The 27,436-nt window shown below is 38.4% G+C and overlaps 1 protein-coding gene across 1 annotated transcript in view; it reads left to right on the top strand.

Moving 5' to 3' along the window:
• Positions 1-27,436, top strand: part of RECQL (RecQ like helicase) — a 48,053-nt gene that overhangs the window by 18,204 nt on the left and 2,413 nt on the right. Inside the window, exons 6-13 of the mRNA XM_070620800.1 lie at positions 1,593-1,791; positions 16,461-16,627; positions 17,478-17,559; positions 18,584-18,732; positions 18,824-18,941; positions 19,464-19,602; positions 26,048-26,139; positions 27,194-27,413. Of these exons, the coding sequence (XP_070476901.1) occupies positions 1,593-1,791; positions 16,461-16,627; positions 17,478-17,559; positions 18,584-18,732; positions 18,824-18,941; positions 19,464-19,602; positions 26,048-26,139; positions 27,194-27,413 (1,166 nt within the window). The remainder of the gene's footprint in view (positions 1-1,592; positions 1,792-16,460; positions 16,628-17,477; positions 17,560-18,583; positions 18,733-18,823; positions 18,942-19,463; positions 19,603-26,047; positions 26,140-27,193; positions 27,414-27,436) is intronic.

The raw sequence follows: 27,436 nt of genomic DNA, 5'->3' as shown, positions 1-27,436 counted from the left end.
ATCTTGATATCAGTTCCTTAAAATCACCAAATAAAAATATTCAGATTTCTCTGTCTCATCAAATCTTATTTTTTTTTAATCAAGGCCCAGATTAGATTCATGCGTTATGATGTTTTTGGTTGATATATCCATAGGTTCCCCTTATTTCTTTTTTGTTTCCCATGCAAATTATAAATTATTTGTTGAAGAAAGCAGGGTCTGTCTTGTAGTTTCCCACATTCTAGACTTTCCTGATTGCATCCTTGTGATGGTGTTTAGCTTGTTCCTTTTAATTAGAATTAAAAGCTTGATTGTATTTGGGCTGTTTATTTTTTTATTTTCTTTTGCAAGGGTATATTTCCCATGGCATCACTTGGGAGGTACCTAACACCTTATTTTTTTTGTGACCTTAGGCTTGATCAGAGGGGTCAGGTGGTCTCTGTCTGCTCTATAATTATCAAGTTCTCTGTCAGCTCTTAATTTGATGGTTTTAGCAGCCACTGATGATTATTGCCTAGCTTAGAGCTGTTAATTAATTAAGGGATTACAAAATGATGATTTCTATCACTCATTCTTCATATATTAACTAGACTTTTTCTATAAAGAACTTTTTCCTTATTAACTCTTTGCAGATTGGAAATTATTTCCCTTTCCTTACCAGTTTTTAGAAAGAGGTGGTTTTCTAGCATTCTCCAAAGGTGGTCAATAAGATTTTTTTTTTTAAGAATCATTCTAAACTTACGGATTTTTAACATATTTGATATATTTTAATTCATAGTTGTTATTTTTTATGCTGAAATAGTCCCATCTTTGAGCGGTGAGAGCCTCTTTAAGTTGGCTTCTGAATCTTTTTCCTTTACCCCATAGCGTTTGCCTCCCCATAGCTTTTGCCTCCTTGCTTCTTTAAAACTTTTTTGGCGAGAAAGACTGTCGCTGAGCTAACATCTGTTTTTGTTTTTTTGTTTGAGGAAGATTGTTGCTGAGCCAATATCTGTGCTAATCTTCCTCTATTTTATGTAGGATGCTGCCACAGTGTGGCCTGACGAGAGGTATTAGGTCTGAGCCGGGGATCCAAACCTGCAAACCCTGGGCCGCCAATGCAAAGCTTGCAAACTTAACCTCTACGCCACCTGGCCGGCTTCACTCCTTGCTTTCTTTTATAATAAGATACTCCATGGTTGAGACTGGCCCGGTCTTCTGGTTGTGCTGTGTGGGACACCGCCTCAGCATGGCTTGATGAGCGGTACCGTGTCCACACCCAGGATCCGAACCGGCGAAACCTCGGGCTGCCGAAGCAGAGCACATGAACCTAACCACTCGGCCACGGGGCCGGCCTCTGGAGTGTCTTCACATTCATTTTTTGTTCTTTTTTGTGAAATGAGATTATTCTTTTATCAACAATTTGGATGTAAGTAAATAACTAAAATGCTATTTACACAGCTGCCATGAAGTTTAGTACTGGGACATGGTCTTGATTTTAATGAACTAAATATCTGCTGCTAAAACAGCCTGAGGCTGTTACTTCTGAGTCATGAACGTCTTCATTTACCACTTAGTAGTGCAGCCTGCTGGCTTCGTTCTACTCTCACTGTGTCTGGTTTTCCTTTGAATAGGAGCATGTGAAATGGGTTCATGCTGAAATGGTAAATAAAAATTCCAAGCTCAAGCTAATTTACGTGACTCCAGAGAAAATTTCAAAAAGCAGAATGTTTATGTCAAGACTAGAGAAAGCCTATGAAGCAGGGAGATTTACCCGAATTGCCGTGGATGAAGTTCACTGCTGTAGTCACTGGGGACATGATTTCAGACCTGGTATGTATGTTGTATCTAGAAAACTCCTTGATGCTAGGGACTATTTTCCTCTTCATCTCTACATGATGGAAATCCCTGCTTCCATTAAAATTATCTTTTCAGGTAGTTATTACTCATTTTTCTCTTGCTTTAATATAAGGGGAGCCAAGAGGCATAATCTTTAATCTCTAATTGCCTTTATCCTTTAAACATATGTTTATTAGCAAATAATATACTCTTCCATCTTTAACCATGAAGATTTACTGACCTCCAGGTTCTCCTTCAGATCTGTTGAGGAATTTGGGTCTGCTTCAAAGCTCTCTTCTTTAGTCACCATTCTGAATGTTGTTAGCATCCACTTTAGAATCTGCACCCAACAATTCCTCAGTGTTAAAGTTCTGTGGGATATTTTAGTAACCCTTTTCTTTACTCCTCCAGCCTAATCCTATGGTCATAGCCTGAAGCAGATTACTCAGATTTATTCTATTAAAAAAAAAATTAAATCCTGCTCCATGATTTCAACCTCTTTCCCACCTGCCTTCACACTCACGTGGACCTCCCCGGTTCCTGTGTAGGCCCTCCTTGTGTTTGTCCGTGGCTCCAGTACCCACATGATGGTCTCTCCGTTTCCCATCCAGACTCCCTGCTGTTGCCACTTCTGTTCTCTTTCTCCTGGATTGCCTGGCATTTCACCAGTCTGCTCGAGGCCCTGTGCCAGACTGAGATGCTGAATCATCCAGGCTTCTGCTTTCCCCATTTCTGCCGTTTGGCTGCTAAACATTGTCAGAAAAAAATTGCATAGCTGCATGAATTTGCACGTCAGTTCAGCTTTCATCATGCCTGGCTATCCTTTACTTGTCCCAATTTCATCTCCTTTATACATTTCTCCTGACAAGCTTTCCATACTATTAACTTTCTCTTTAGGCCCTAACTCATACTTAGCAGATGCCTGCTACTTCCCAGAAAATAGGTGCCGTCAGGAATGGACATCTCTTGTCCCTTCCTTTTTAAAAATTTTTTTAAAGCAAAAAGGACCATTTCTTCATAAGGGTAACGATGACCACTCCCACTTCATCCTTTCCTGCCCTCTTAAGATCTTGCTCTGTCGAGGTCCTCACTCCTGCATCTTCCATCTCCTTAAAATCAAACACGTAACTGAGATGCCCTTCTGAGCCTTTCTGCGCCTTTATGGTCTTGCCCTATTTCTGTTCTTCCTTTCACCTCACCTTCTGATCTCACCATCTCCATTTCTCACCTTTCTTCCTTTGTGAATTCGTTGAATCATGCTCCTGCCTCCACCACTCTACTCAGAGGTCGCCAGTGACCCCATTTCCCACTGGCTTAGTGCAGTGGTCTCGTCTTCCTTCCTCTTCCCACCTAACTTCAACAGCATTACATTCTGCTCGCCTCTCACCTGCTGCTTTCTCCTCCCTTGGTTACTATGATGTAATGCTTTTGATTTTGTTCCTTTCCATTCTCACCTCCTTCACCACCTCCTTTGTTCTTCCTTTGCCACCTCCTTAAATATTAGTGTTCCCTATGGTTGTGATCTGTCTTCACCTTTTCTTACTCTTCCCCAAGCATAGTAAACGTGTGGCCTGAAGACAGAATTCTCTGCCTTCAGAATTATTTGGGGCACAGGTGTTTTTTAAAATTTGAATTAAATGCCTTAGGCAGCATATACACTGTGCTTTCTGCTAAGGACCCTGCTGTCTTAACCAGACTGCTCCACAGAGCTGTTACCTGGTAGCCACTGAAAATGTCAGATTTCTGACCTTTGACCTATATTTCCAACCCGAGTGGCTGATCACTTATGATAATTACCATTGCTTATGTATTACCATGACTTGTGTCACCTCTGCTGGTCTGCTGCCAAGCTGTAATAAATTATTCCTGTGTCTAATTATCTTTCTCTTAAATTTTAGATTTATATTCCTAATTGTTTATTGGAAATGTATTTGTTTTTAATTTTTTAATTGAAATATAATTGACGTATAATATTGTATTAGTTTTAGGTGTACAACGTAATTATTTGAAAGAGATACATATATATAATGAAATGATTACCACAATAAGTTTAGTTAACATCCATCACCACACAGTTACACATTTTTTTTCTTGTGATAAGAACTTTTAAGATTTATTCCCCTTAGCAACTTTCAGATATACAATATAGTATTATAACTATAGTCACCATGCTGTACATTACATCCCCAGGACTTATTTATCTTATAACTGGAAGTTTGTACCTTTTGACACCTTTACCCATTTTGACTGCTCCCTGTGTCTTGCAACCACCAGCCTGTCCTCTGTATGTTTGAGTTTGGTTTTTGTTTGTGTTTTTACATTCCACCTATAACTGATACCATACAGTATTTGTTTTTCTCTGTCAGGCTTAATATCACTTAGCATAATGCCTTCGAGTTCCATCCAAGTTGTTGCAAATGGCAGAATTTGTTTTTTATGGCTGAATAATATTCCATTGTGTGTGTGTGTGTGTGTGTGTATCGTATTTTCTTTATTTATCTGTCGACAGACACTTAGGTTGTCTCCATGTGTTGGCTGTTATAAATAATGCTGGAGTGAAGTGGGGGTACAGATACCTATCGTGATTTCATTTCCTTCGGATAAATACCCAGAAGTGGAAATGCTAGATCATATGGTAGTTTTATTTTTAACTTTTTGAGGAACCTCCATACTGTTTCCCATAGTGGCTGCACCAATTTATATTCCCGACAACAGTTCACCAGGGTTCTCTTTTCTCCAACACTTGTTATTTTTTTTATTTTTGGTGATAGCTATTTTAACAAGTGTGAGGTGATACCTCATTGTGGTTTTGATTTGCGTTTCTCTGATGATTAGTGATGTTGAACACCTTTTTATGTACCTGTTAGCCATTTGAATGTCTTTGGAAAAATGTTTATACAGGTTCTCTGCTTATTTTTTAATCTGATTGTGTTTTTGCTATTGAGTTGTATAAATTCTTTCTATATTTTGGATATTGAACCCTTATCAGATATATGATTTGCAAATATTTTCTCCCTTTCTGTAGGTTGCCTTTTCATTGTTGATGGTTTCACGTGCTGTACAGAAACTTTTTGGTTCGATGTAGTCCCAGTTTATTTTTGCTTTTGTTGCCTTTGCTTTTGGTGTCAAATCCAAAAAATCATTGCCAAGACTGATGACAAGGAGCTTACCTCCTATGTTTTCTTAAGGAATTTTATGGTTTCAGGTCTTACATTAAACTTCTTAATCAATGTTGAGTTAATTTTTGTGTTTGCTGTAAGATAAGCGTCCAGTTTCACTCTTTTGCATGTGGCTGTCCAGTTTTCCCAGCACCATTTATTGAAGAGACTGTCCTTTCCCCATTGTTCTTGGCTCCTTTGTCGTACATTAATTGACCATATATGCATGAGTTTATTTCTGGGCTCTCTATTTTGTTCCATTAATCTATGTGTCCATTTTTTATGCAAATATCATACTGTTTTGATTACTGTAGCTTTGTAATGTAGTTTGAAATTAGGAAGCATGGTGCCTCCAGCTATGTTTTTCTTTCTCAGGATTACTTTGGCTATGGGGTCTTCTGTGGTTCCATACAAATTTTAGGATTGTTTTGTCTATTTCTGTGAAAAATGCCATTGGAATTTTGATAGGGATTGCATTGAATCTGTAGATTGCTCTGGGAAGCGTGGACATTTTAGTAATGTTAATTCTTCCAGTTCATGAGCATGGAATATCTTTCCATTTATTTGTGTCTTCTTCAATTCATTTTCATCAGTGTCTTATGGTTTTCAGTACATAGGTCTTTCACTTCCTTGGTTAAATTTATTTCTAGGTATTTTATTCTTTTTGATGCAATTGTAAATGGAATTGTTTTCTTTTTTTTTTATGTAGTATTTTTTTTTATTGAGTTATTGATAGGTTACAATCTTGTGAAATTTCAATTGTACATTAATGTTTGTCAGTCATGTTGTAGGTGCACCACTTCACCCTTTGTGCCCACCCCCCACCCCACCTTTCCCCTGGTATCCACTAAACTGTTCTTGGTCCATAGTTTTAAATTCCTCATATGAGTGGAGTCATACACAGATTATCTTTCTCTCACTGGCTTATTTCACTTAACATAATTCTCTCAAGGTCCATCCATGTTATTGCAAATGGAATGATTTTGTTCTGTTTTGCAGCTGAGTAGTATTCCATTGTATATATGTACCACATCTTCTTTATCCATTCGTCTGTTGATGGGCACTTAGGTTGCTTCCACGTCTTGGCTATTGTAAACAGTGCTGCAATAAACATTGGGGTGCACAGGACTTTTGGGATTGCTGACTTCAGGCTCTTTGGATAAATACCCAGTAGTGGGATGGCTGGATCGTATGGTAGTTCTATTTTTAGTTTTTTGAGGAATCTCCATACTGTTTTCCATAGTGGCTGCACCAGTTTGCATTCCCACCAGCAGTGTATGAGGGTTCCTTTTTCTCCGCAACCTCTCCAACATTCGTTGCTATTAGTTTTAGATATTTTTGTCATTCTAACGGGTGTAAGGTGATATCTTAGTGTAGTTTTGATTTGCATTTCCCTGATGATCAGCGATGATGAGCATCTTTTCATGTGCCTATTGGCCATCAGTATATCTTCTTTGGAGAAATGTCTGTTCTTGTCTCCAGCCCATTTTTTGATTGGGTTGTTTGATGTTTTGTGGTTGAGTTGCGAGAGTTCTTTATATATTAAGGATATTAAGCCTTTGTCAGATATATGACTTGCAAATATTTTTTCCCAGTTAGTGGGTTGTTTTTTTGTTTCAATCCAGTTTTCATTTGCCTTGAAGAAGCTCTTTAATCTGATGAAGTCCCATTTGTTTATTCTTTCTATTGTTTCCCTTCTCTGAGAAGGCATGGTGTCCGAAAAGATCCTTTTAATGCTGATGTCAAAGAGTGTACTGCCTACGTTTTCTTCCAGAAGCCTTATGGTTTCAGGTCTCACCTTTAGGTCTTTAATCCATTTTGAGTTTATTTTGGTGAATGGTGAAAAAGAATGGTCAATTTTCATTCTTTTACATGTGGCTTTCCAGCTTTCCCAGCACCATTTGTTGAAAAGACTTTCTTTTCTCCATTGTATGCCCTCAGCTCCTTTGTCAAAGATACGCTGTCCATAGATGTGTGGTTTTATTTCTGGGCTTTCAATTCTGTTCCATTGATCTGTGCACCTGTTTTTGTACCAGTACCATGCTGTTTTGATTACTGTAGCTTTGTAGTATGTTTTGAAGTCAGGGATTGTGATGCCTCCCGTTTTGTTCTTTTTCCTCAGGATTGCTTTAGAAATTCGGGGTCTTTTGTTGCCCCATATGAATTTTAGGATTCTTTGTTCTAATTCTGTAAAGAATGTCATTGGGATTCTGATTGGGATGGCGTTGAATCTGTAGATTGCTTTAGGTAGAATGGACATTTTAACTATGTTTATTCTTCCAATCCATGTACATGGAATGTCTTTCCATCTCCTTATGTCGTCATCCAATTCTCTCAGAAAGGCCTTGTAATTTTCATTATATAGGTCCTTCACTTCCTTAGTTAAATTTACCCCAAGGTATTTTATTCTTTTTGTTGCGATTGTGAATGGTATTGTATTCTTGAGTTCTTTTTCTGTTAGTTCGTTATTGGAGTTTAGAAATGCTACTGATTTATGCAAATTGATTTTGTACCCTGCAACTTTGCTGTAGTTGTTGATTACTTCTAAGAGTTTTCCAATGGATTCTTTGGGGTTTTCTATATATAAGATCACATCCTCTGCAAACAGCGAGAGTTTCACTTCTTCCCTCCCTATTTGGATTCCTTTTATTCCTTTTTCTTTCCTGATTGCTCTGGCCAGGACCTCCAGTACTATGTTAAATAAGAGTGGTGATAGAGGGCATCCTTGTCTCGTTCCTGTTTTCAGGGGGATGGGGTTCAGTTTTTGCCCATTGAGTATGATGTTGGCTATGGGTTTGTCATATGTGGCCTTTATTATGTTGAGGTAGTTTCCTTCTATGCCCATTTTGTTCAGAGTTTTTATCATAAATGGCTGTTGGATCTTGTCAAATGCCTTCTCTGCATCTATTGAGATGATCATGTGGTTTTTATTCCTCAGTTTGTTGATGTGGTGTATCATGTTGATTGATTTGCGGATGTTGAACCATCCCTATGTCCCTGGTATGAATCCCACCTGATCCTGATGTACGATTCTTTTGATGAATTGCTGAATTCTGGTTGCCAAAATTTTGTTTAGAAGTTTTGCATCTATGTTCATCAGTGATATTGGCCTGTAGTTCTCTTTTTTCGTGGTGTCCTTGTCAGGTTTTGGTATCAGCGTGATGTTGGCCTCATAGAATGTGTTAGGAAGTGTTCCATCTTCCCTAATTTTTTGGAATAGCTTGAAAAGGATGGGTATTAAATCCTCTCTGAAAGTTTGGTAGAATTCCCCAGGAAAGCCATCTGGTCCTGGGGTTTTATTCTTTGGGATGTTTTTGATTGCTGTTTCAATCTCTTTCCTTGTGATTGGTCTGTTCAAATTGTCTGCCTCTTCTTGAGTGAGCTTTGGGAGATTGTAGGAGTCCAAGAATTTATCCATTTCCTCTAGGTTATCCATTCTGTTGGCATATAGTTTTTTGTAGTATTCTCTTATAATCTGTTGTATTTCTGCAGAGTCTGTTGTTATTTCTCCTCGCTCATTTCTGATTTTATTTATTTGAGCTTTCTCCCTTTTTTTCTTTGTAAGTCTGGCTAGTGGTTTGTCAATTTTATTTATCTTCTCGAAAAACCAGCTCTTTGTCTCATTGATCCTTTCTACTGCCTTTTTCATTTCAATAGTATTTATTTCTGCTCTGATTTTTATTATTTCTCTCCTTCTGCTGACTTTGGGTTTCATTTGTTCTTTTTTCTCTAGTTAAGTTAGGTGTGCTTTAAGGTTGCTTATTTGGGATTTTTCTTGTTTGTTAAGATGTGCCTGTATTGCGATGAATTTTCCTCTTAATACAGCTTTTGCTGTATCCCATATGAGTTGGTATGGCATGCTATCATTTTCATTTGTTTCCAGGTATTTTTTTATTTCTTCTTTAATTTCTTCAATAATCCATTGCTTGTTCAGTAGTGTGTTGTTTAGTCTCCACATCTTTGTGCCTTTCTCAACTTTTTTCTTGTAATTAATTTCTAGCCTTATAGCACTATGATCTGAGAAGATGCTTGTTATTATTTCAATTTTTTTAAATTTGTAGAGGCTTGCCTTGTTTCCCAACATATGGTCTATCCTAGAGAATGTTCCATGTGCACTTGAGAAGAATGTGTATTCAGCTCCTTCAGGGTGGAGTGATCTATATATGTCTATTAAGTCCAATTGTTTTAGTTTTTCATTCAGCTCCACTATTTCCTTGTTGATTTTCTGTCTGGATGATCTGTCCATTGATGTGAGTGGGGTGTTGAGGTCCCCTACTATTATTGTGTTGTTTTTAACATCTTCCTTTAGGTCTGTTAATAGTTGCTTTATGAATCTTGGTGCTCCTGTGTTGGGTGCATAGATATTTATTAGCGTTATTTCTTCTTGATGAAGTGTCCCTTTGATCATTATATATTGTCCCTCTGTGTCTCTCTTTACCTGTCTTATTTTGAAATCCACTTGGTCTGATATGAGAATTGCAACACCTGCCTTTTTTTCCTTGCTATTTGCTTGAAGTATTGTCCTCCACCCCTTCACCCTGAGTCTGTGTTTGTCCTTGGGGCTGAGGTGTGTTTCCTGGAGGCAACAAATTGTTGGATCGTGTTCTTTAATCCATTTTGCCACTCTGTGTCTTTTTATTGGAGAGTTCAATCAGTTCACATTGAGAGTGATTATTGATGCATGTGGACTTAATGCTGTCAATCTGTCGCTCATTATCTTGTTTTCCTGTGTTTCTTTTCCTGTGTGCTTTAGACTATCCATTTAATACTGCAATGTCTTATGCTGAGTTTCTTAGATTTTTCCTTATCTATGATTTGTGACTCTGTTCTGTACTTTATTTTAGTGTCTACCTTGAAGTTTGTATTTAGAATCTCGTGTATAATATAGTCTATTCTCTGGTGGTCTCTTACTTACTCGACCAGTACTGATTTAGACCCTTTGCTCTTCCCCTCCTAAATAATTATTTTCATTTTTTATTCCAACTCGTCTTATTAATTTGTAGTTAGAGTGCTAAGATCGTCCTTGTTTTGGTAGTTTCCTTATTTTTACCCTAATGCTATAGTTGAATATTTGCTATCCTGTTCTGGTTCTATCCATCGGTCTCCCTAGTCTGTGGCTTGTGTCCCCTTTCTCCCTTTTTTCTTTTTTCAAGTATGAGAGCCTTCTTGAGGATTTCTTGTAATGGAGGGCTTTTAGTTACAAATTACCTTAACTTTTGTTTGTCTGGAAAAGATTTAATTTCTCCCTCATATCTGAAGGAAATTCTTGCTGGATAGAGTATTCTTGGCTGAAGGTTTTTATCCTTTAAAGCTTTGAATATATCACTCCATTCTCTCCTAGCTTGTAGGGTTTCTGTAGAGAAATCCGCTGACAGTCTGATAGGGGCTCCTTTATAGGTTATTCTCTTTTTTTTTTTCTTACTTCCCTGAGTATTCTTTCCTTATCATTCCTATTTGCCAACTTTACTATTATGTGCCTTGCAGTGGGTCTTTTTACATTGACAAATCTAGGAGATCTAAAACCCTCCTCTACACACATTTCTCCGTTGATCCCTAGATTTGGGAAGTTCTCTTCAATAATTTCGTTAAGCACACTTTCTGCTCCATTTTCCTTTTCCATATTCTCGGGAATTCCTATGATCCTTATGTTCTTACTCCTCATTGAATCCATTATCTCTCGGAGATTTTCCTCATTTTTTTAAATTCTTAGTTCTCTTTCTTCTTCTGTCTGGCGCCATTCAGCCTGTCTGTCCTCGATTATGCTGATTTGCTCCTCTAGGTTGTCTACACGGGCATTCAGGGAATCCGTATTCTGTTTTATCTGGTCCATTGTGTTTTTCATCTCAAGTAATTCTGTTTGATTCTTCTTTATGATTTCAATCTCTTTTGTGAAGTAACTCCAGAACTCGGCTTGTTTCTCTATCTTTCTCTCTACCTCATTGAGTTTTTTGATTATAGCTGCTCTGAATTCATTATCACTTAGTTTACCTAATTCCAAGTCCTCAGGACTTAATTCTGTGTTTTTATTGTTTTCCTTCTGGTCTGGGGCTTTTATAAATTGCTGGATGGTAGAGGAGCGGTTTTTTCTCATGGTGGTAGAATTCAGTTGCAGTTACAGCCTGTCGCCACTAGATGGGGGTCGAGAGCGGCGTGTTAGCTCTCCGCCTTGGGGCAAGATGGCTGCGCCCACTGGCTTTGCCTTGGGGGAGGGGCTGTTACTCACACGCACGCACCGGTCTGGGTTCAGATCAGTTCTGTTCTCTGGTCTCCCAAGGCCCTTGATTTATAGGGTCCCCGCAGACGGAAGCTTTCCCCTCATCAGCGGGTCTCCACTGAATCAGCGGCAGGAGTCCTGGATGATCCCCCGGTTGCGCGGCCCCTCCCCCGCTCCTTCCTGACCCACGCCGCAGCGATCGCAGACTCTAGGGGAGGGAGCGATGTTCTCTCCTACCGTTCCAGCGCCTCTGAGGGTGTAAGCAAGGTTTATGATCTCCGCCTTCTTGGTATTGTAGGTCTCTAACGAGCTGGCATTATGTTTATTCTCTGAAATTCAGTTCTTCCAATCTTTTGTTGTATTTTGGAGGGGAGAGAATCCCGGGTCAGCTCACCCCGCCATTTTGCTCCGCCCCTCTCCATCTTAGGGTTTTCTATGTCTAATATGTCATTGTCAATTAGTGACAGTTTTACTTCTTCCATTCTGATTTGGATGCCTTTTATTTTTCTTGCCTCATTGCTCTGACTAGGACTTCTAGTACTGTGTTGAATAAAAGTGGTGAGAGTGAGCATCCTTGTCTTTTTCCTGATCTTAGAGGAAAAGCTTTTAGTTTTTTACTATTGAGCATGATGTTAGCTGTGAGCTAATCATATATTGTCTTTATTATGTTGAGGTGTGTTCTCTCTTTGCCCACTCAGTTGAGAGTTTTTATCATGAATGAATACTGAGTTTTGTTAAATGCTTTTCTGCATCTATTGAGATGATCATATGATTTTTATCCTCCATTTGTTAATGTGGTATATCACATTGATTGATTTGTAGATGTTGAACCATCTTGCATCCCTGGAATAAATCTCATTTGACCATGGTATATGATCCTTTTAATGTATTGTTAAATCCACTTTGCTAATATTGTGTTGAGAATTTTTACCTCTTAAGTTCATCAGGGATATTGCCCTTTAATTTTCTTTTTTTGTAGTGTCTTTGTGTCTTATTTTGGTGTCAGGGTAATGCTGGCCTCATGGAATGAGTTTGGAAGTGTCCTTTCCTCTTCTGTGTTTTGGAAGAGTTTGAGAAGGATTGGTATTAATTCTTCGTTAAATATTTGGTAGAAGTCACCATTGAAGCCATCTGGTTCTGGACTTTTGTTCTTTGGGAGATTTTTGATTACTGATTCAATCTCCTTACTAGTAATCTGTCCAGATTTTCTATTTCTTCACGATTCAGTCTTGGTAGATTGTGTGTTTCTAGAAATTTATCTGTTTCTTCTAGGTTGTCCAATTTATTGGTGTGTAATTGTTCATAGTAGTCTCATGATCTTTTGTATTTCTGTGGTATTGTTATGTCTCCTCTTTCATTTCTGATTTTATTTGAGTCCTCTTTTTTCCTTGGTGAGTTAGGCTGAAGGTCTGTCTATTTTGTTTGTCTTTTGGAAAAAATCAGCTCTTAGTTTGATTGATCTTTCCTATTGTCTTTTAGTCTCTGTTTCATGTATTTCTACTCTGATCTTTGTTGTTTTCTTCCTTCTACTAACTTTGGGCTTAGTTTGTTTTTCCTTTTCTAATTTCTTGAAGTGTAAAATTAGGCTGTTTACTTGAGATTTTTCTTGTTTCTTAATGTAGGTGTTTTTTGCAATGAACTTCCCTTGTATAACTGCTTTTGCTGCTTCCTGGGAGTTTTAGTATGTTGTATTTCCATTTTTATTTGTCTCAAACATTTAAAATTTCTCTTTCTTCGTGTGTATCTAAATTAGCATGATTACAACTAAATTCCCTCCCAAAGAGCTGCTCCTTTTCCTTCTCTTCTGCAGCGGGGAATCACTGTTTGCTGTGTCGCTCTACTAGATGTGTTCATCAAGAACTTTTGATTTGCTTCCTCTCTCCCTGCCTTTCCTTCTTCCTCCCGCTTCTTCCAAGCAATTTCCCCTCCAGGCTTCCCTATCTTAGAAAATCATTCAACCACCCATCCATTTGCTTAAGCCAAATTGTTAGCAGTTATTTGTCTCTTTCGAGGTCCAGTCAAGAGACAGAAACCATACTAGTTATTTGAACACAGAGAATTTAATGTAAAGAATTGTTAACTAGGGGCTGGCCCAGTGGTGCAGTGGTTAAGTTTGCATGTTCCACTTTGGTGGCCTGGGGTTCGCTGGTTTGGATGCCGGTGCGGACATGGCACCACTTGGCAAGCCATGCTGTGGTAGGCGTCCCACATATAAAGTAGAGGAAGATGGGTGTGGATGTTAGCTCAGGGCCAGTCTTCCTCAGCAAAAAGAGGAGGTTGGCAGCAGATGTTAGCTCAGGGCTAATCTTCCTTAAAAAAAAAATTGTTAACTAGGTAAAAATTGGTTATAAATGGCTAACTGAAAAAGAAGAAAACTCTAAGGTATCATGGAGGTAAAAACTAGAAGAAGCAATTAACCATCCTTAGGGCTGGGGAACAGGAAGAAAAGGTTGGAACTAATACTATTTAGAAACCTAGACAAAGGTCGTTGTGGAGCTGAAACTCAGACCTCTGAGGAGACTCGGCTCCCTAGTGCTGGTGTCTCTTAGTGGCAACAGAGGTGGGGTGGACCTGTGATGAATCTGGTTCTCAAAGATTGGGAAAACTGCCAACTGTGTTCAGCTGCTAAGGAGAGACAGTGCTGCTGCAGGGATGAAGAAGACTTGCTGGCTGACGTTCTGGAGAACACAGGCAAGCCCACGGGAAGCAAAAAGGAAGGAGCACGACCCTTCTTCCTCCCCCAGCCTTGTCCTCTGTCCTTCTAGGGCCAGCTGGCAAAGCAGAAATGCACTATGCAGATTCCCCACTCCAGCACCAAAAAGCAGAGTGTAGCAGGGTAGAGTTAGAGCTGAGAAGAAATAATTTAATAGCTGGCACATGATCCTTGATTCATCCCACCTCTGCAGAGCCAGTGCACCACTAAGTCCTATCGGCTCTGCCTCTAAATTGAATGTCAAGTTTGTCCACTTCTGTTTGTCTGTACTGGTAGCTCTTAAGTCCAAGTGGGCTTCTTTCCACTGATCTACTACAATAACTACCCCCCTAGTGTCTGATTCCAGCCTTACCCTTCTACAGTTCATTCTCCACACAGCAACCAAAGTGATCTTTTCTGAATATAAATCAAATTGTGTTACTTCCCTCCCTAAACTACCATCAGATTCTCTTTGTGCTTAGAATAAAATCCATCTTCTTAACTGGGATCCATAAGGTGATATGTGATCTGTCCTCACTTTGTCTCCACCTGATTTCCTCTTCTTCCTCCTTGACTTGTTATACTCCAGCTACACTGGGCTTATCACTATGAGCACTTACCACTCTCTGTAATAAGATACTTATTGGTTTGTGTGGTCTGGTTTCTTTGCTTGAATTGTAGTTCCATTTGCCTAGCATCTTTGTCTTCTTCACCACTTTATGTCCAGGGCCTAGAGGCATGCTTGGCATATAATAAAAATTACTCGACATATGTCTGTTGATAAATGGATGAATCTAGGACTCTTTCTCTTTCCTTTCCTCCTCCTGCTTCCTGCTCTCACCACCTATCCCAACAGTCACTAGGACCTATGGGGTTCTAGTTCATGTATTTCTGTTCAGTCTTTTCTTTCTGATTTATCCTTAGTGTCATGCCTTAATTCATATTCTCTATTGTTTTCTGATCAGTCGCTGCCATCTTTTAGCTGGTCTCCCTTTCTTCAGTCTGTTGCCTATTCGAGCCCATCCTTTGCACTGCCACCAGAAGCTGATTTCTGAAACGTAGGTCTATTTGTCCTTTGTCTACTTTAAAAATTACATGATGACTCCTCATTTCCTCTGGGATGAAGTCCTAGCTCCTTAGAATCCACTGACTGTGTTGTTCACAGTCTTCCTTAAGCCTGCCTTTCTGTGCTCTCCAGTGGAACAGTATCAGGTGGGGTTTGGCAGGGAAGCAGAGCAACTGTGAATGTTAGGGGATGAGGGGTTTGTTCTAGGAAGCAGACCTCGCATAATTCTGAGAGGAGCTGGGGAAGTGAAGGTCTGAAGGGGGAGATGGAGGATCAGAGGAAACTCAGACTGGTCCTGAAGCTCTGGTGCGGGAGGACCAGCCGGCGCTTGCAGGGGAGTCTGCAACTGGCATGGCCAGTGCCAAAGGGGCCACAAAGGGGAAGCTCATGAGAGGTCTCTGCGAAGCTATTTCCTGTGAGTAGCTCTCTCTTCTGCTACCAAGGATCTAGTGGGACCACTGATGATCAGTAAGGCCTATAGTTGGGAAGAAGGGCTGAAAGAGGAGTGGAAAAGAACTAGAACAGCTAGAACTGGCTGGGCACCTCTATCTGTCCATCATCCATCTGCCTGGGAAGACCTTCAGAGAGGAACGGCAGCTGGTTCACTTCTGCCTCCCTGACCTTGCACAAGTTCCTCTTTTGGGCCAGCTCTAACTAGGGACCACACAGGGCCTATAGTTCCCAGCTTACTGGAGTTGACAGTAGATCCATCCAGCACAGCACCCTGCAATTTAGCCCCGCTGAGCTGCTTGCTGTTTTCTGAACGTGCTAATTTCACGCCAGTGTATTTGCAGTGCATATGCTATTTCCTCTGCCGTATGTTTTCTTCTGCTTCCCTTCCTAGTGAACTTCTACTCATTCTTTAAGACCCGGCTCAAATGTTGTCTCCTTGAAACCCTGACAATTTCCCAGGCAGTTACTTTCTTCTCTATATTTTCATGGTTGAGCATTTAGCAATTTCCACCACATTTCTTTTTCACTTTTCTCCAAGTAGTTTAATTACTTAAAGGTGTACTTAAGGACAACTTATCTAGTGATTTAGATGTGTATGACAAATATGAGCCTCCAGTGATTTCCCTGAAATCAGTTATATGAAAACCAGTGCCCTCACCAAGCTTCTTCTCGTCTGAATTTGCCACTCTTGGATGATACTGGTGTTAGAAGGGTTTTGGCTGGTGGCTTCTTTTGGCTCAGTTGTAATAGATTCCAACACTATGGCTACTCCCGCTGCCTCTTGAATCTCCTGTTCAGCAGGTGTGGCCCCGTGCGGAGCTTACTGCAAATATTTTCTTACTCCCTTTCTTCAATAGGGGGTTATTCCACCTGTGGCCAAGAAAAGTGTTTCTGAACCAGTTAAAAGTATAATAAAGTCTGCTTATTCAAAAAGCCCTAGGCAGCAACAGCAGATCAGAGATAGATAGCTATGGAAATAAAATTACAGTAATTTTTGACGATCTGCATCATGTTAAAAGGCGTGATTTGCTCTACTCCGTAAGGAATAGAAAGAAGGCCACTTTGTATTTTCTTTTTCAGATTATAAGGCACTCGGTGTCTTAAAGCGGCAGTTCCCTAACACATCACTAATTGGGCTGACTGCAACTGCCACGAGTCATGTTTTGAAGGACGCTCAGGAAATTCTGTGTGTTGAGAAGTGTCTCACTTTTACAGCTTCTTTTAATCGGCCAAATCTTTATTATGAGGTATGTAACTTTTATGTCAGTGTATGACTTCTGTGAAGGACTGTGGCAGAGAGGTTACCTTTTCATTATGTTTGTCTACATGAGTAACAGTTAACTATGTTTAAGAGTTTTTAAAATCAGGAGGTGATTATAAGCAGATTCGTTAATCAATGCTTTCCTGATACGTCTCTTGTGCTGCATAACCCTTTGCTGTGTTAAGTAGGAGACATGCCTTGTTAGGTTTACATACACTCTTTCTTGTGTAAAGATGGAGAGAGGATGGATTCATTCCAAGGACCCTAATGACATCTCTGTTGAAATTAATTACCAAGTAATACAAAATTAATACGCCATTAAAGATTTACAGATACTCCCTATTTAGATTATAATTAATATGTTCCCTTGAAAGTTAAATAACCTAACAGCTGTTTTTTTTCTTTCTAATCTGTTTAAGAATAGACTTAATATTTTTCTGAGTTTTCATTGAATAGTTATTTATGTCACAGTTTATATTTTTGTAAAAGTAGCATCAAAAAATTAAAAAGTCTCCATCTTTACAAGTTATTCACTGCTTCTGTGCCTCCTCATTTCTGGTAAATTCGATGATAACAGTCAAGAGTGGGAGGTGGCAGGGTCAGAGGAGGCGAGTGACAGGGTAAGAGAGAAACTCACCATGCCCATGAAAGAATGGTGCCTTGAAAGTTGTAAGTAATCCCACAACTAGAAGGACCTGCAACTAAGATATACAACTATGTACAGGGGGGGTTTGGGGAGATAAAGCAGAAAAAAAAAAAAAAAAGAAAGTTGTAAGTAAATGACTACGTGGATGGTACTCATTAATTTACATTTTAATGCGTTGGCTTTTTTTTAGGTTCGACAGAAGCCCTCCAACACTGAAGATTTTATTGAGGATGTTGTAAAGCTCATTCATGGGAGATACAAAGGGCAATCAGGTAATAGAAAAACAAATCCACTTTGAAGACCGAGAGAGAACTTTTGAAAAGTAACTGATATTACACTCATCTTAATGTGCCAATAAATGATTAGCACCAAAAAAATATTAGTGCATGGCAGAAGATACTTGAAAATGTTATGATAAAATTAATTTACTTGGTGATCTTAGAATTTGGGTGTGGCATTTGCTGATGGTGCAGATTATGAATCATAAACCTGTCTGATTTATTTTTGCTTATTTACACTTAATTGCTTTAGAGTGGACCTAATAACATAATGTTAATTACCAACAGCACATTATTTAGTAAGTATCCACCGATGTTCTAAAGGGATATAAATATAATCTCTGTAGTGAAGGACACAGTAAAGAAATAATACACATGGAATGAGTTAGGCATAGGTGGAGTTGAGTGGATATATACATGTGTTTTAGGACTAATGCATAGACAAGTGTTACTGAAGCCAAGAGTTTGTATAAAAGTAGTATTTTAAAACTGTTCTATAGATTTTCAGAAGATATTAATAGGTGCCCTGGTAAAAAGGAGTTCCAGAGTAAAGTAAGTTTGAGAAAGGCTGCAGCTCTTTGTCTTTCCTGGAGATTCACTGGGTTTATCAGCACGTGAGAAGTTCTGACCAGCCCTGCAAATAAACAGGTCAACTTGTTTAACTTTGTTCAATGCAGTGTTCCTGGAGCTCATTTGCACGTGAAACTTTTTTTTTTCACAGCATACTTCTTAACGTCTTATGGAGCTGTGGGACATCAGTTTGAGAAATACTATGTAGTGGGAGATAAAGAGGTAATGGGAAGCAAAACTGGTGGCTCAGGGCTCATTTCTGCTTTAGAGCAAGCTGGTGATCAAATCCTGAATTCTACAGAAAGTCAATATGTGTTCAGGGCCTTGGAACTTTTCATAAGTCTTTTTCCCCCATGCACTGTATTAATCAGTATCTTGAGTATGTTAAAAATTACCTTCGAGGTATGTGCTCTCTATATATCTAATAATTGGTCCTGTTTTACTACAGGAATCATATATTGCTTTTCTCAGAAAGACTCTGAGCAAGTTACGGTTAGTTTACAGAAATTGGGAATTCACGCAGGTGCATACCATGCCAATATGGAACCAGAAGATAAGACCAAGGTTCATAGAAGATGGTCGGCCAATGAAATTCAGGTAAAGTATATATCTTCAATATAAGCCTAATTCACCTTAAAAAATATTTTAACTTGACTTAATTAACGTGTAAAATGTTCAAACATTTTAGGTAGTAGTGGCGACAGTTGCTTTCGGTATGGGAATTGATAAGCCAGATGTGAGGTTTGTTATTCATCATTCAATGAGTAAATCTATGGAAAATTATTACCAAGAGAGTGGACGTGCAGGTATGTATAACTCATATCCAGAAGTAATTTTTTAAAAAGCTTTTCCAGAAAACACACTATAAATGATGTTTAATAATTCTGTATTTTTAATCTTCCTTATTGGCTAGTATTTTTAGAACTTTAAAGTCTTTTCTGCAGTTTCATATTTATTTGCCAATGGGGAAATTTTGCTTATGTTCTATTGGAGTGTTATGAATTATTTCTTATGTTTGCTAAGATAATTCGACGTACATCTTTGCCTCCTGAATTTTTAATTAGTAGTTTCAATTCTATAACTTAAATAACTGGATTACTTACGGACACATTTTTAAACTAATAAAGCTGATTCTTAAGTCTCTTTAGTCATTTTTAAAAAAAATTTGAGGGCAGCTGTTACAAATTAATTGTCACATCTCTGTCTGAAATTTCTAGATATGATATATTTAGACCATGAAGCATTGCTAACTAATTTTACATATATTATTTTTGCATGTTTTGAATTTTTAAAGTAATCGTGCAATCCCAAGATTTCTCGCACTACAGGTCGAGATGACATGAAAGCAGACTGCATTTTGTATTATGGCTTTGGAGATATATTCAGAATAAGTTCAATGGTGGTGATGGAAAATGTGGGACAACAGAAGCTTTATGAGATGGTGTCATACTGTCAAAACATGAGCAAGTAAGCCACATACCTTTTTATAACCTTTATCAGTTAAAGACAAGCACAGTGTGAAAGTATGTGATGTTACTTTGAGTACTTACTGAAGTGAGTAAATACGTTGACAGAACATCAAGTGCAAACCTGTGAAAGCAGATGTCTGAAGGCTGGGAACCAGTACATGAACCTGCAGCATCTGCCTTAATCCAACAGAACATAGCCTCTCTCCCTCTCTTTAATCTCTCAAATTATTTTTTATTGAAGATTTTGATACAAATCGGCAGTGAGTTCAAGCCTTTTCTCTCTGGCACTAGCGTACAGCTACATGCTTTAATAATTTTGGAAAGGTATATAGGAGGCATTTTGAAAGTTGAGCTCAGTCACATATCCCATCCTACCAGCTGATGGGTTGATGAAATAGTTGAGACCAGGGTCAAGTTTCTCCTTAAGATATAAATTTAAATCTATTTAGGGTGGCTTCAATTAGACTGTATGGCTCCCTGATGGCTTCTTGGTCTTAGTCATCTTTGTACTTTTATTGCCCATCACAGAAAAACGACTCAGAAATTTTCAAATGATAAGCAGTAACCAGACAGTGACAGAAAATGGTATTTCCTTCCCATAGATGCTACAATAAAGAAGTGAGAAAATGAAATTTCCTTAGATGAAACTGCTTTGCTATCAGGAAGATTCTTAGTAGCTATAAAATACTAAATCTCAAAATGAATCTTGAACTTTTTAAAAGCAATGTTTTTCAAGTACATATGGAAAAAATCATATATGGTGGGCAGAATAATGGTCCCCCAAAGATGTCCACATCAAATTCCTAGAACCTGTGAGTATGTTACCTTACATCGCAAAAGGGAATTAAGGTTACAAATGGAATTAAGGTTGCTATTCAGCTGACCTTAAAATACGGAGATTATCCAGGAATATTTGGGTGGCCCCAGTATAATCACAAGGGTCCTCAAACTTAGAAGTTGGTAGAAGAGGTCAGAGTGATGTGATTTGAAGACTCAATCCACTGTTGTTGGCTTTGAAGATGGAGGAAAGGGGGCCGTGAGCCAAGGCATACAGGCAGCCTCTAGAGATTGAGAGCAAGGAAACAGATTCTCCTCAAGAGCCTCCAGAAGAAATCTAGCCCTGCTGAGACCTTGATTGTAACCCAGTGAGACCCATGTCAGACTTCTAACCTATAGAAATGTAAGATAATAAATTTGTCTTGTTTTAAGCCACTGAGTTTGTGGCAATGTTAAGGCAACAATAGGAAACAAATACAATATATAACCGTATATTTTGAAATAGGGATTCTTTTTTTTTCAGTTATTTTATTGAAACCATGAAAGTTTGTAACATTGTGTGATTTCAGATGTACATTATTGTTTATCAATTTCTGTATAGACTGTATTTTGCTCACCACCAGTAGTCTTAATTTTTATCTGTCACCATATATATGTGCCCCTTTACCCCTTTCACTCACCCCCTCGGCCCCTTCCCCTCTGGTAACCACTAATTTGTTCTCTTTGTCCATGGGTTTGTTTATTTTCCACATATAAGTGAAATCATGCAGTATTTGTCTTTTTCTGTCTGGCTTATTTCGCTTAACATCATACCCTCAAAGTCCATCCATGTTACTGCAACTGAGATGATTTTGTCTTTTTGATGGCTGAATAGTATTCCATTGTATATATATACCACATCTTCTTTATCCATTCATCCATAGCCGGGCACTTGGGTTGCTTCCACATCTTGGCTATTGTGAATAATGCTGCAGTGCACATAGGGGTGCATAAATCTCTTTGAATTATTGATTTCAAGTTCTTTGGATAAATACCCAGTAGTGGGATACCTGGATTGTATGGTATTTCTATTTTTAAATTTTTGAGAAATCACCATACTGTTTTCCATAGTTTGCATTCCCACCAGCAGTGTATGAGGGTTCCCTTTTCTCCACATCCTCTCCAACATTTGTTATTTTTTGTCTTGGTAATTATAGCCATTCTCACAGGTGTAAGGTGATATCTCATTGTAGTTTTGATTTGCATTTCCCTAATAATTAGTGATATTGAACATCTTTTCATGTGCCTATTGTCCATCTGTATATCTTTGGAGAAATGTATATTCATATCCTCTGCCCATTTTTTGATTGGATTGTTTGGGTTTTTTTGTTGTTGAGTTGTATGAGTTCTTTATATATTTTGGAAATTAACCCCTTGTTGGACATATGATTTGCAAATATATTCTCCCAGTTGGTGAGTTGTCTTCTCGTTTTGTTTATGGTTCCCTTACATTGCAGAAGCTTTTTAGTCTGATGTAGTCCCATTTGTTTTTTTCTTTTGTTTCCCCTGCTTGAGTAGACATGGTATTCAAAAAGATGCTGCCAAGACCCATGTCAAAGAGTGTACTGCCTACATTTTCTTCTAGGAGTTTTATGGTTTCATGTCTTAACTTCAAGTGTTTAATCCATTTTGAGTTAATTTTTGTGTATAGTGCAAAATAATGATCTGCTTTCATTCTTTTGCATGTGGCTGTCCAGTTTTCCCAGCACCATTTATTGAAGAGACTTTCCTTTCTCCATTGTATGAAGTTCTTAGCTCCTTTGTTGAAGATTAGCTGTCCGTAAATGTGTGGTTTTATTTCTGGTCTTTCAATTCTGTTCCATTGATTTGTGTGTCTGTTTTTATGCCAGTACCATGTTATTCTGATTACTATAGCTTTGCAGTATATTTTAAAGTCGGAGATTGTGATGCCTCTGACTTTGTTCTTCTTTCTCAGGATTGCTTTGGCAATTTGGAGTCTTTTGTTGTTCCATATAAATTTTAGGATTCTTTGTCCTATTTCCATGGAGTGTCATTGGGATTCTGACTGCGATTGCATTGAATCTGTAGATTGCTTTAGGTAATATGGACATTTTAACTGTGTTTATTCTTTTAATCCATGAACATGGAATAGCTTTCTGTTTCTTTATATCTTATTCGATTTCTTTCAATGTCTTATAGTTTTCAGTGTATAGGTCTTTCACCTCTTTGGTTAGATTTATTCCTAGATATTTTATCCTTTTTGTTGCAATTGTAAATGGGTTTGTTTTTGTGAGTTCTTTTTCTGGTAGTTTATTATTGGTGTATAGAAATGTAATTGATCTTTGTAATTTGATTTTGTATGTTGCAACTTTGCTGTAATTGTTGACTATTTCTAATAGTTTTCTGATGGATTCTTTAGGGTTTTCTATATATAGAATCATGTCTTCTGCAAAGGCAACAGTTTCATTTCTTCCTTTCCAATTTGGATTCCTTTTATTTCTTTTTCTTACCTATGGCTCTGGCCAAAACCTCCAGTACTATGTTGAATAGGTGTGGCAAGAGTGGGCATCCTTGTCTTGTTCCTGGGCTCAGAGGGATGGCTTCTAGTTTTTCAACATTAAGTAGGATGTTGGCTGTAGCTTTGTCATATAAGGCCTGTATTGTGTTGAGATACTTTCCTTCTATACCCATTCTTTTGAGAGTTTTTATCATAACTGGATGTTGGATTTTGTCAAATACTTTCTCTGCATCTGTTGAGATGATCATATGGTTTTTATTCCTCATTTTGTTCCTGTGGTATATCACATTGATTGATTTGCAGAGATGAACCATTCCTGCCTCCCTGGGATAAATTCCACTTGACTATGGTGTGTGATCCTTTTAATATATTGCCGTATTTGGTTTGCCAATATTTTGTTGAGGATTTTTGCATCTATGTTCATCAGTGATATTGGCCCCTAATTTTCCTTCTTTGTATTTTTCTTGTCTGGTTTTGGTATCAGGGTAATGTTGGTCTCATAGAATGAGTTAGGAAGTGCTCCATCTTCTTCAAGTTTGGGGGATAATTTGAGAAGTATAGGTATTAAATCTTCTTTGAACGTTTGGTAGAATTTTCCAGAGAAGCCATCTTGTTGTGGACTTTTGTTTTTTGGGAGGCTTTTGATTACTGTTTCGATCTCTTTATTTGTGATTGGTCTATTCAGATTCTCTACTTCTTCTTCATTCAGTTTTGGGAAGTTGTATGAGTCTAAAAATTTACCCATTTCTTCTAGATTATCTAAATTGTAGGCATATACTTTTTCATTTTCCTTTCCATTTGCTTGGAGTATAATCTTCCATCCTTTCACTCTGAGCCTATATTTGTCTTTAGAGTTGAGATGTGGTTCCTGGAGGCAGCATGTTGGGTCTTCCATTTTAATCCATCCAGCCACTCTATGTCTTTTGATTGGAGAATTAAATCTGTTTAGAGTGTTTATTGATACATGAGGGTTTAATACTGCCATTTTATCTCTTGTTTTCTGGTTCTGTATTTTCTTTCATTGTTTCTCTTCCTTTGTATTTCAGATTGCCATTTCATTTTGGTGGTTTTCTGTGGAGGTTTTCTCTTTTCTTATGAATCTTGGCTCTGCTCTGATTTTTTGTTTATTGGTTACTCTGAGGTTTGTATAAAAGATCTCATAGATGAGATAGTCCATTTTCTGATAGCTTCTTATCTCCATTAGCCTAAGCAAGTTCCATCCCATTCTCTTCCCCTTCTGAGTTATTGTTGACACAAATTATTGTTTTGTGTTGTGAGTTTGTGACTAAGTTGAAGTGTTTGTAGTTACTTTTGATGCTTTCCTTCCCTTATCTTTTAATTGATAATTATGTGCTACCGTGTCCTGAAAGACAGCTGCAGTTTTCTGATTTTGTCTGTTTATCTCCTTGCTTAAAGCTTTGTAGACCTTTGCCTTTTTGTTTCAGGTATGAGGACATCCTTACTCATTTCTTGTAGGGGAGGTCTAGTGGTAATGAACTCCCTCAGTTTTTGTTTATCTGGGAAAGCTTTTATTTCTCCATCATATCTGAAGGATAGTTTTGCTGGATAGATTATCCTTGGCTGAAAGTTTTTGTCTTTCAGTGTTTTGAATATATCATTCCATTCTCTCCTAGCCTGTAAGGTTTCTGCTGAGAAATCCACTGAAAGCCTGATAGGGGTTCCTTTGTAGGTTATTTTCTTTTGCCTTGCTGTCCTTCATACTTTTTGTCATTGACTTTTGCCAATTTTACTTTATATTGCCTTGGAGAAGGTCTTTGAGAATTGACATAATTAGGGGTTCTATTGGTTTCATGTATTTGTAAGACTGGTTCTTTCCCCAGGTTTGGAAAGTTCTTGGCTATTATTTGAACAAGCTTTCTCCTCCTTCCCCCGCTCTTCTCCCTCTGGAACACCTATAATCCTTCTGTTGCTTTTCATAATCGAGTTGGATATTTCTTAAAGAATTCCTTCACTTTTTAAAAATCTTAGGTCTCTCTCCTTCTCCACCTGAAGCATTTCTATATTTCTATCCCCTAAATCACTAATTATTTCCTCCATAATGTCAGCTCTATTTTTTAAGGATTCCAGATTATTTTTTATTTCATTGTGTTCTTCATATCCCTAATTTCTGCTTGGGTTTTTTTTTCTTTATACTTTGGTGAAGTAGTCCTCATTAATTTTATTCTTGAGCTCATTGAAGTGTCTGAGTTTTCTTGTAACTCATTGAGTTTATTTATGACAGCTTTATAGATTGTAAATTTCTGTGACTTCATGGTTGTTTTCTGCAGATGTGTCATTTTCCTTCTCTAAATTGTTCTAGCTTCTTATGGCATTTGGTGAACTAATCTTTTGCCGGTGCATTTGTGGTCTTATCACATCACAGATTCCACCTGCTACTGTGGGTGGGATGCAGGAACTGTGTTGCTGATCCTGCCCCATCTGCTGGAAGTTGTGTGTGTATGGTGGGTGCTCCCACCAGCCAAGAAAGCATTTGCATGCGGGCTCAGGGCTGTCACTGCACTGAGGCACATTCCCACTTGTGGGACTGCAGGGGTACTGTAGATGCTGCTATCAGCTGGGAAAGCCTGTGTGTGTGCATTTATATCTGCCACCACCTCTTCTCATGGTTGTGCTGGCTGCTGTACTTGTTGGGCAGGGCTTCTTCATGGGATCTGAGCCTGGGCCACCAGTTGGGACCAAAGTAGCAGGGTGAGTTCTCCCCACCACCCAGGGAAGTGTTTTGCATGGGCCTGGGTTGCTGCCGCTCCTTCTCACAGTTGTACCAAGGCAAATTCGCACTTTTAGGGCTGCAGCAGTAATATGGGTGCTTGCGCCAGCCAGGAAAGCATTCAAGCTTGTGCACAGGGCTGCTGGGGAAGGGTAGTGGAGTGCTCACTTATCTCCACCACTTCTCAGGGAGCCAGTCCATCCACCTTCACATATATAGCTGCATGGGTCTCTCAGGTGTCCTGTTGTGCTGTGTGGGTATCCTCTGTTGGTCAAAGAATGTCCACTTAGTGTTAGTTCACAGGGGGAGAGATAAAGGGAACAGCTCACTTCCCCATGTTGCTGATGTCACTCCTGAAATAGGGATTCCTTAAAACTTTTTTGGATCATTTAATGATTTTATCTCTAAATGTTTTTGCAGATGTCGCCGTGTATTGATAGCTCAACATTTTGATGAAGTATGGAACTCAGAAGCATGTAACAAAATGTGTGATAACTGCTGTAAAGAAATTTGTGAGTTGTTTTTAAACTCTTTATGGGCTAATATGTATAGCTAGGACTACATAAGGGCAGTCTTAGACTCCAAAATGGATTAAAAAAATTAAGATGTGAATAGAATTTTCCAGATTCAAAATAACCCAAAATTTTGAAACAAAGGCAAATAAAAGGAAAAGCCGTATGTGTATGCAAATACTTTATATTGCTATGCTGAGGGTATGTGAAATTTTTAAGAAATGATGGAAAAGGTTTAAATTTATCTGAATGGAAATGCTATATTTATATATTTATGGCTAACCTGGTGATAATCCCTAATACTTTATGGCTACTGATTGGGAAGAGAAATTTAGTACAAAATATAGTGGATCATCTCTGATCACATAATGGCTGACTACTCATAAGACACCAATTTTGCAGTTTTAATACTGTATTTTAACTTTTTTTCATCTTGTGTGTATGTGTTGTATTTGAAGAGCTGGACTAACCAGTTCCTCACTGAGTTATGATGCCTTGGTGGGTGAAGGTCACTACAACTTGAACTTTGCAGCTAGAGAAACTTATTTATGAGTTCATTAAACTGTTCCAATTAACTAGAGTCTCATATATAAATCAGAGTGCTAGTATCAATTAATAATTGAGGATATCTGTCTAGGACATTCTTGTCTCTGAATCAGAGTACCTATGAAGCCCTACTAGTTTTCAGAGGATTGCTTAATAAGCACAAATCAGGTGAATATGAAGAATATACTGACCCTCCTATAAACGCCTCTTAGGATCTGCCATCGTCATGTCTGGCAGACACTCTTTGGATCCTACAGCAAACCCATAGGCCTTCTGATAACCAGGTTACATCACTGTAAATCCCACGTCTTACAGAGACTATAATTTAGTCTGGTGATAGAGACTTGAGGAATAGCCTAGTCTTCATTCAGAATGCATTTACAAATCAATGTTTTGGGTGGCTCGCATTAAGGACTTATTTTTAAACCAGTTTAACCACTTAGGATAGCCTGTCCTTGCTTTAATTTCTAAATCCCAATTGCCTATAACCATGTCTTTTTCATTATAGCATTTGAAAGAAAGGATGTAACAGCATACTGCCGAGACCTAATCAAGATTCTGAAGCAGGCAGAGAACCTTAATGAAAAGCTCACTCCACTGAAACTGATTGATTCTTGGATGGGAAAGGGGGCAGCTAAATTCAGGGTAGCAGGTGTTGTTCCTCCCACACTTCCTCGTGAAGACCTGGAGAAAATGATCGCGCACTTCCTTCTACAGCAGTATCTTAAGTATATACAAACCCATTTCTTGT

The sequence above is a fragment of the Equus przewalskii genome, chromosome 5 (genome assembly GCF_037783145.1).
Source record: "Equus przewalskii isolate Varuska chromosome 5, EquPr2, whole genome shotgun sequence".
Lineage (NCBI taxonomy): Eukaryota > Metazoa > Chordata > Mammalia > Perissodactyla > Equidae > Equus > Equus przewalskii.
Note: the sequence above shows the minus strand (reverse complement) of the source record. Positions and strands in the feature narration are given on the sequence as shown.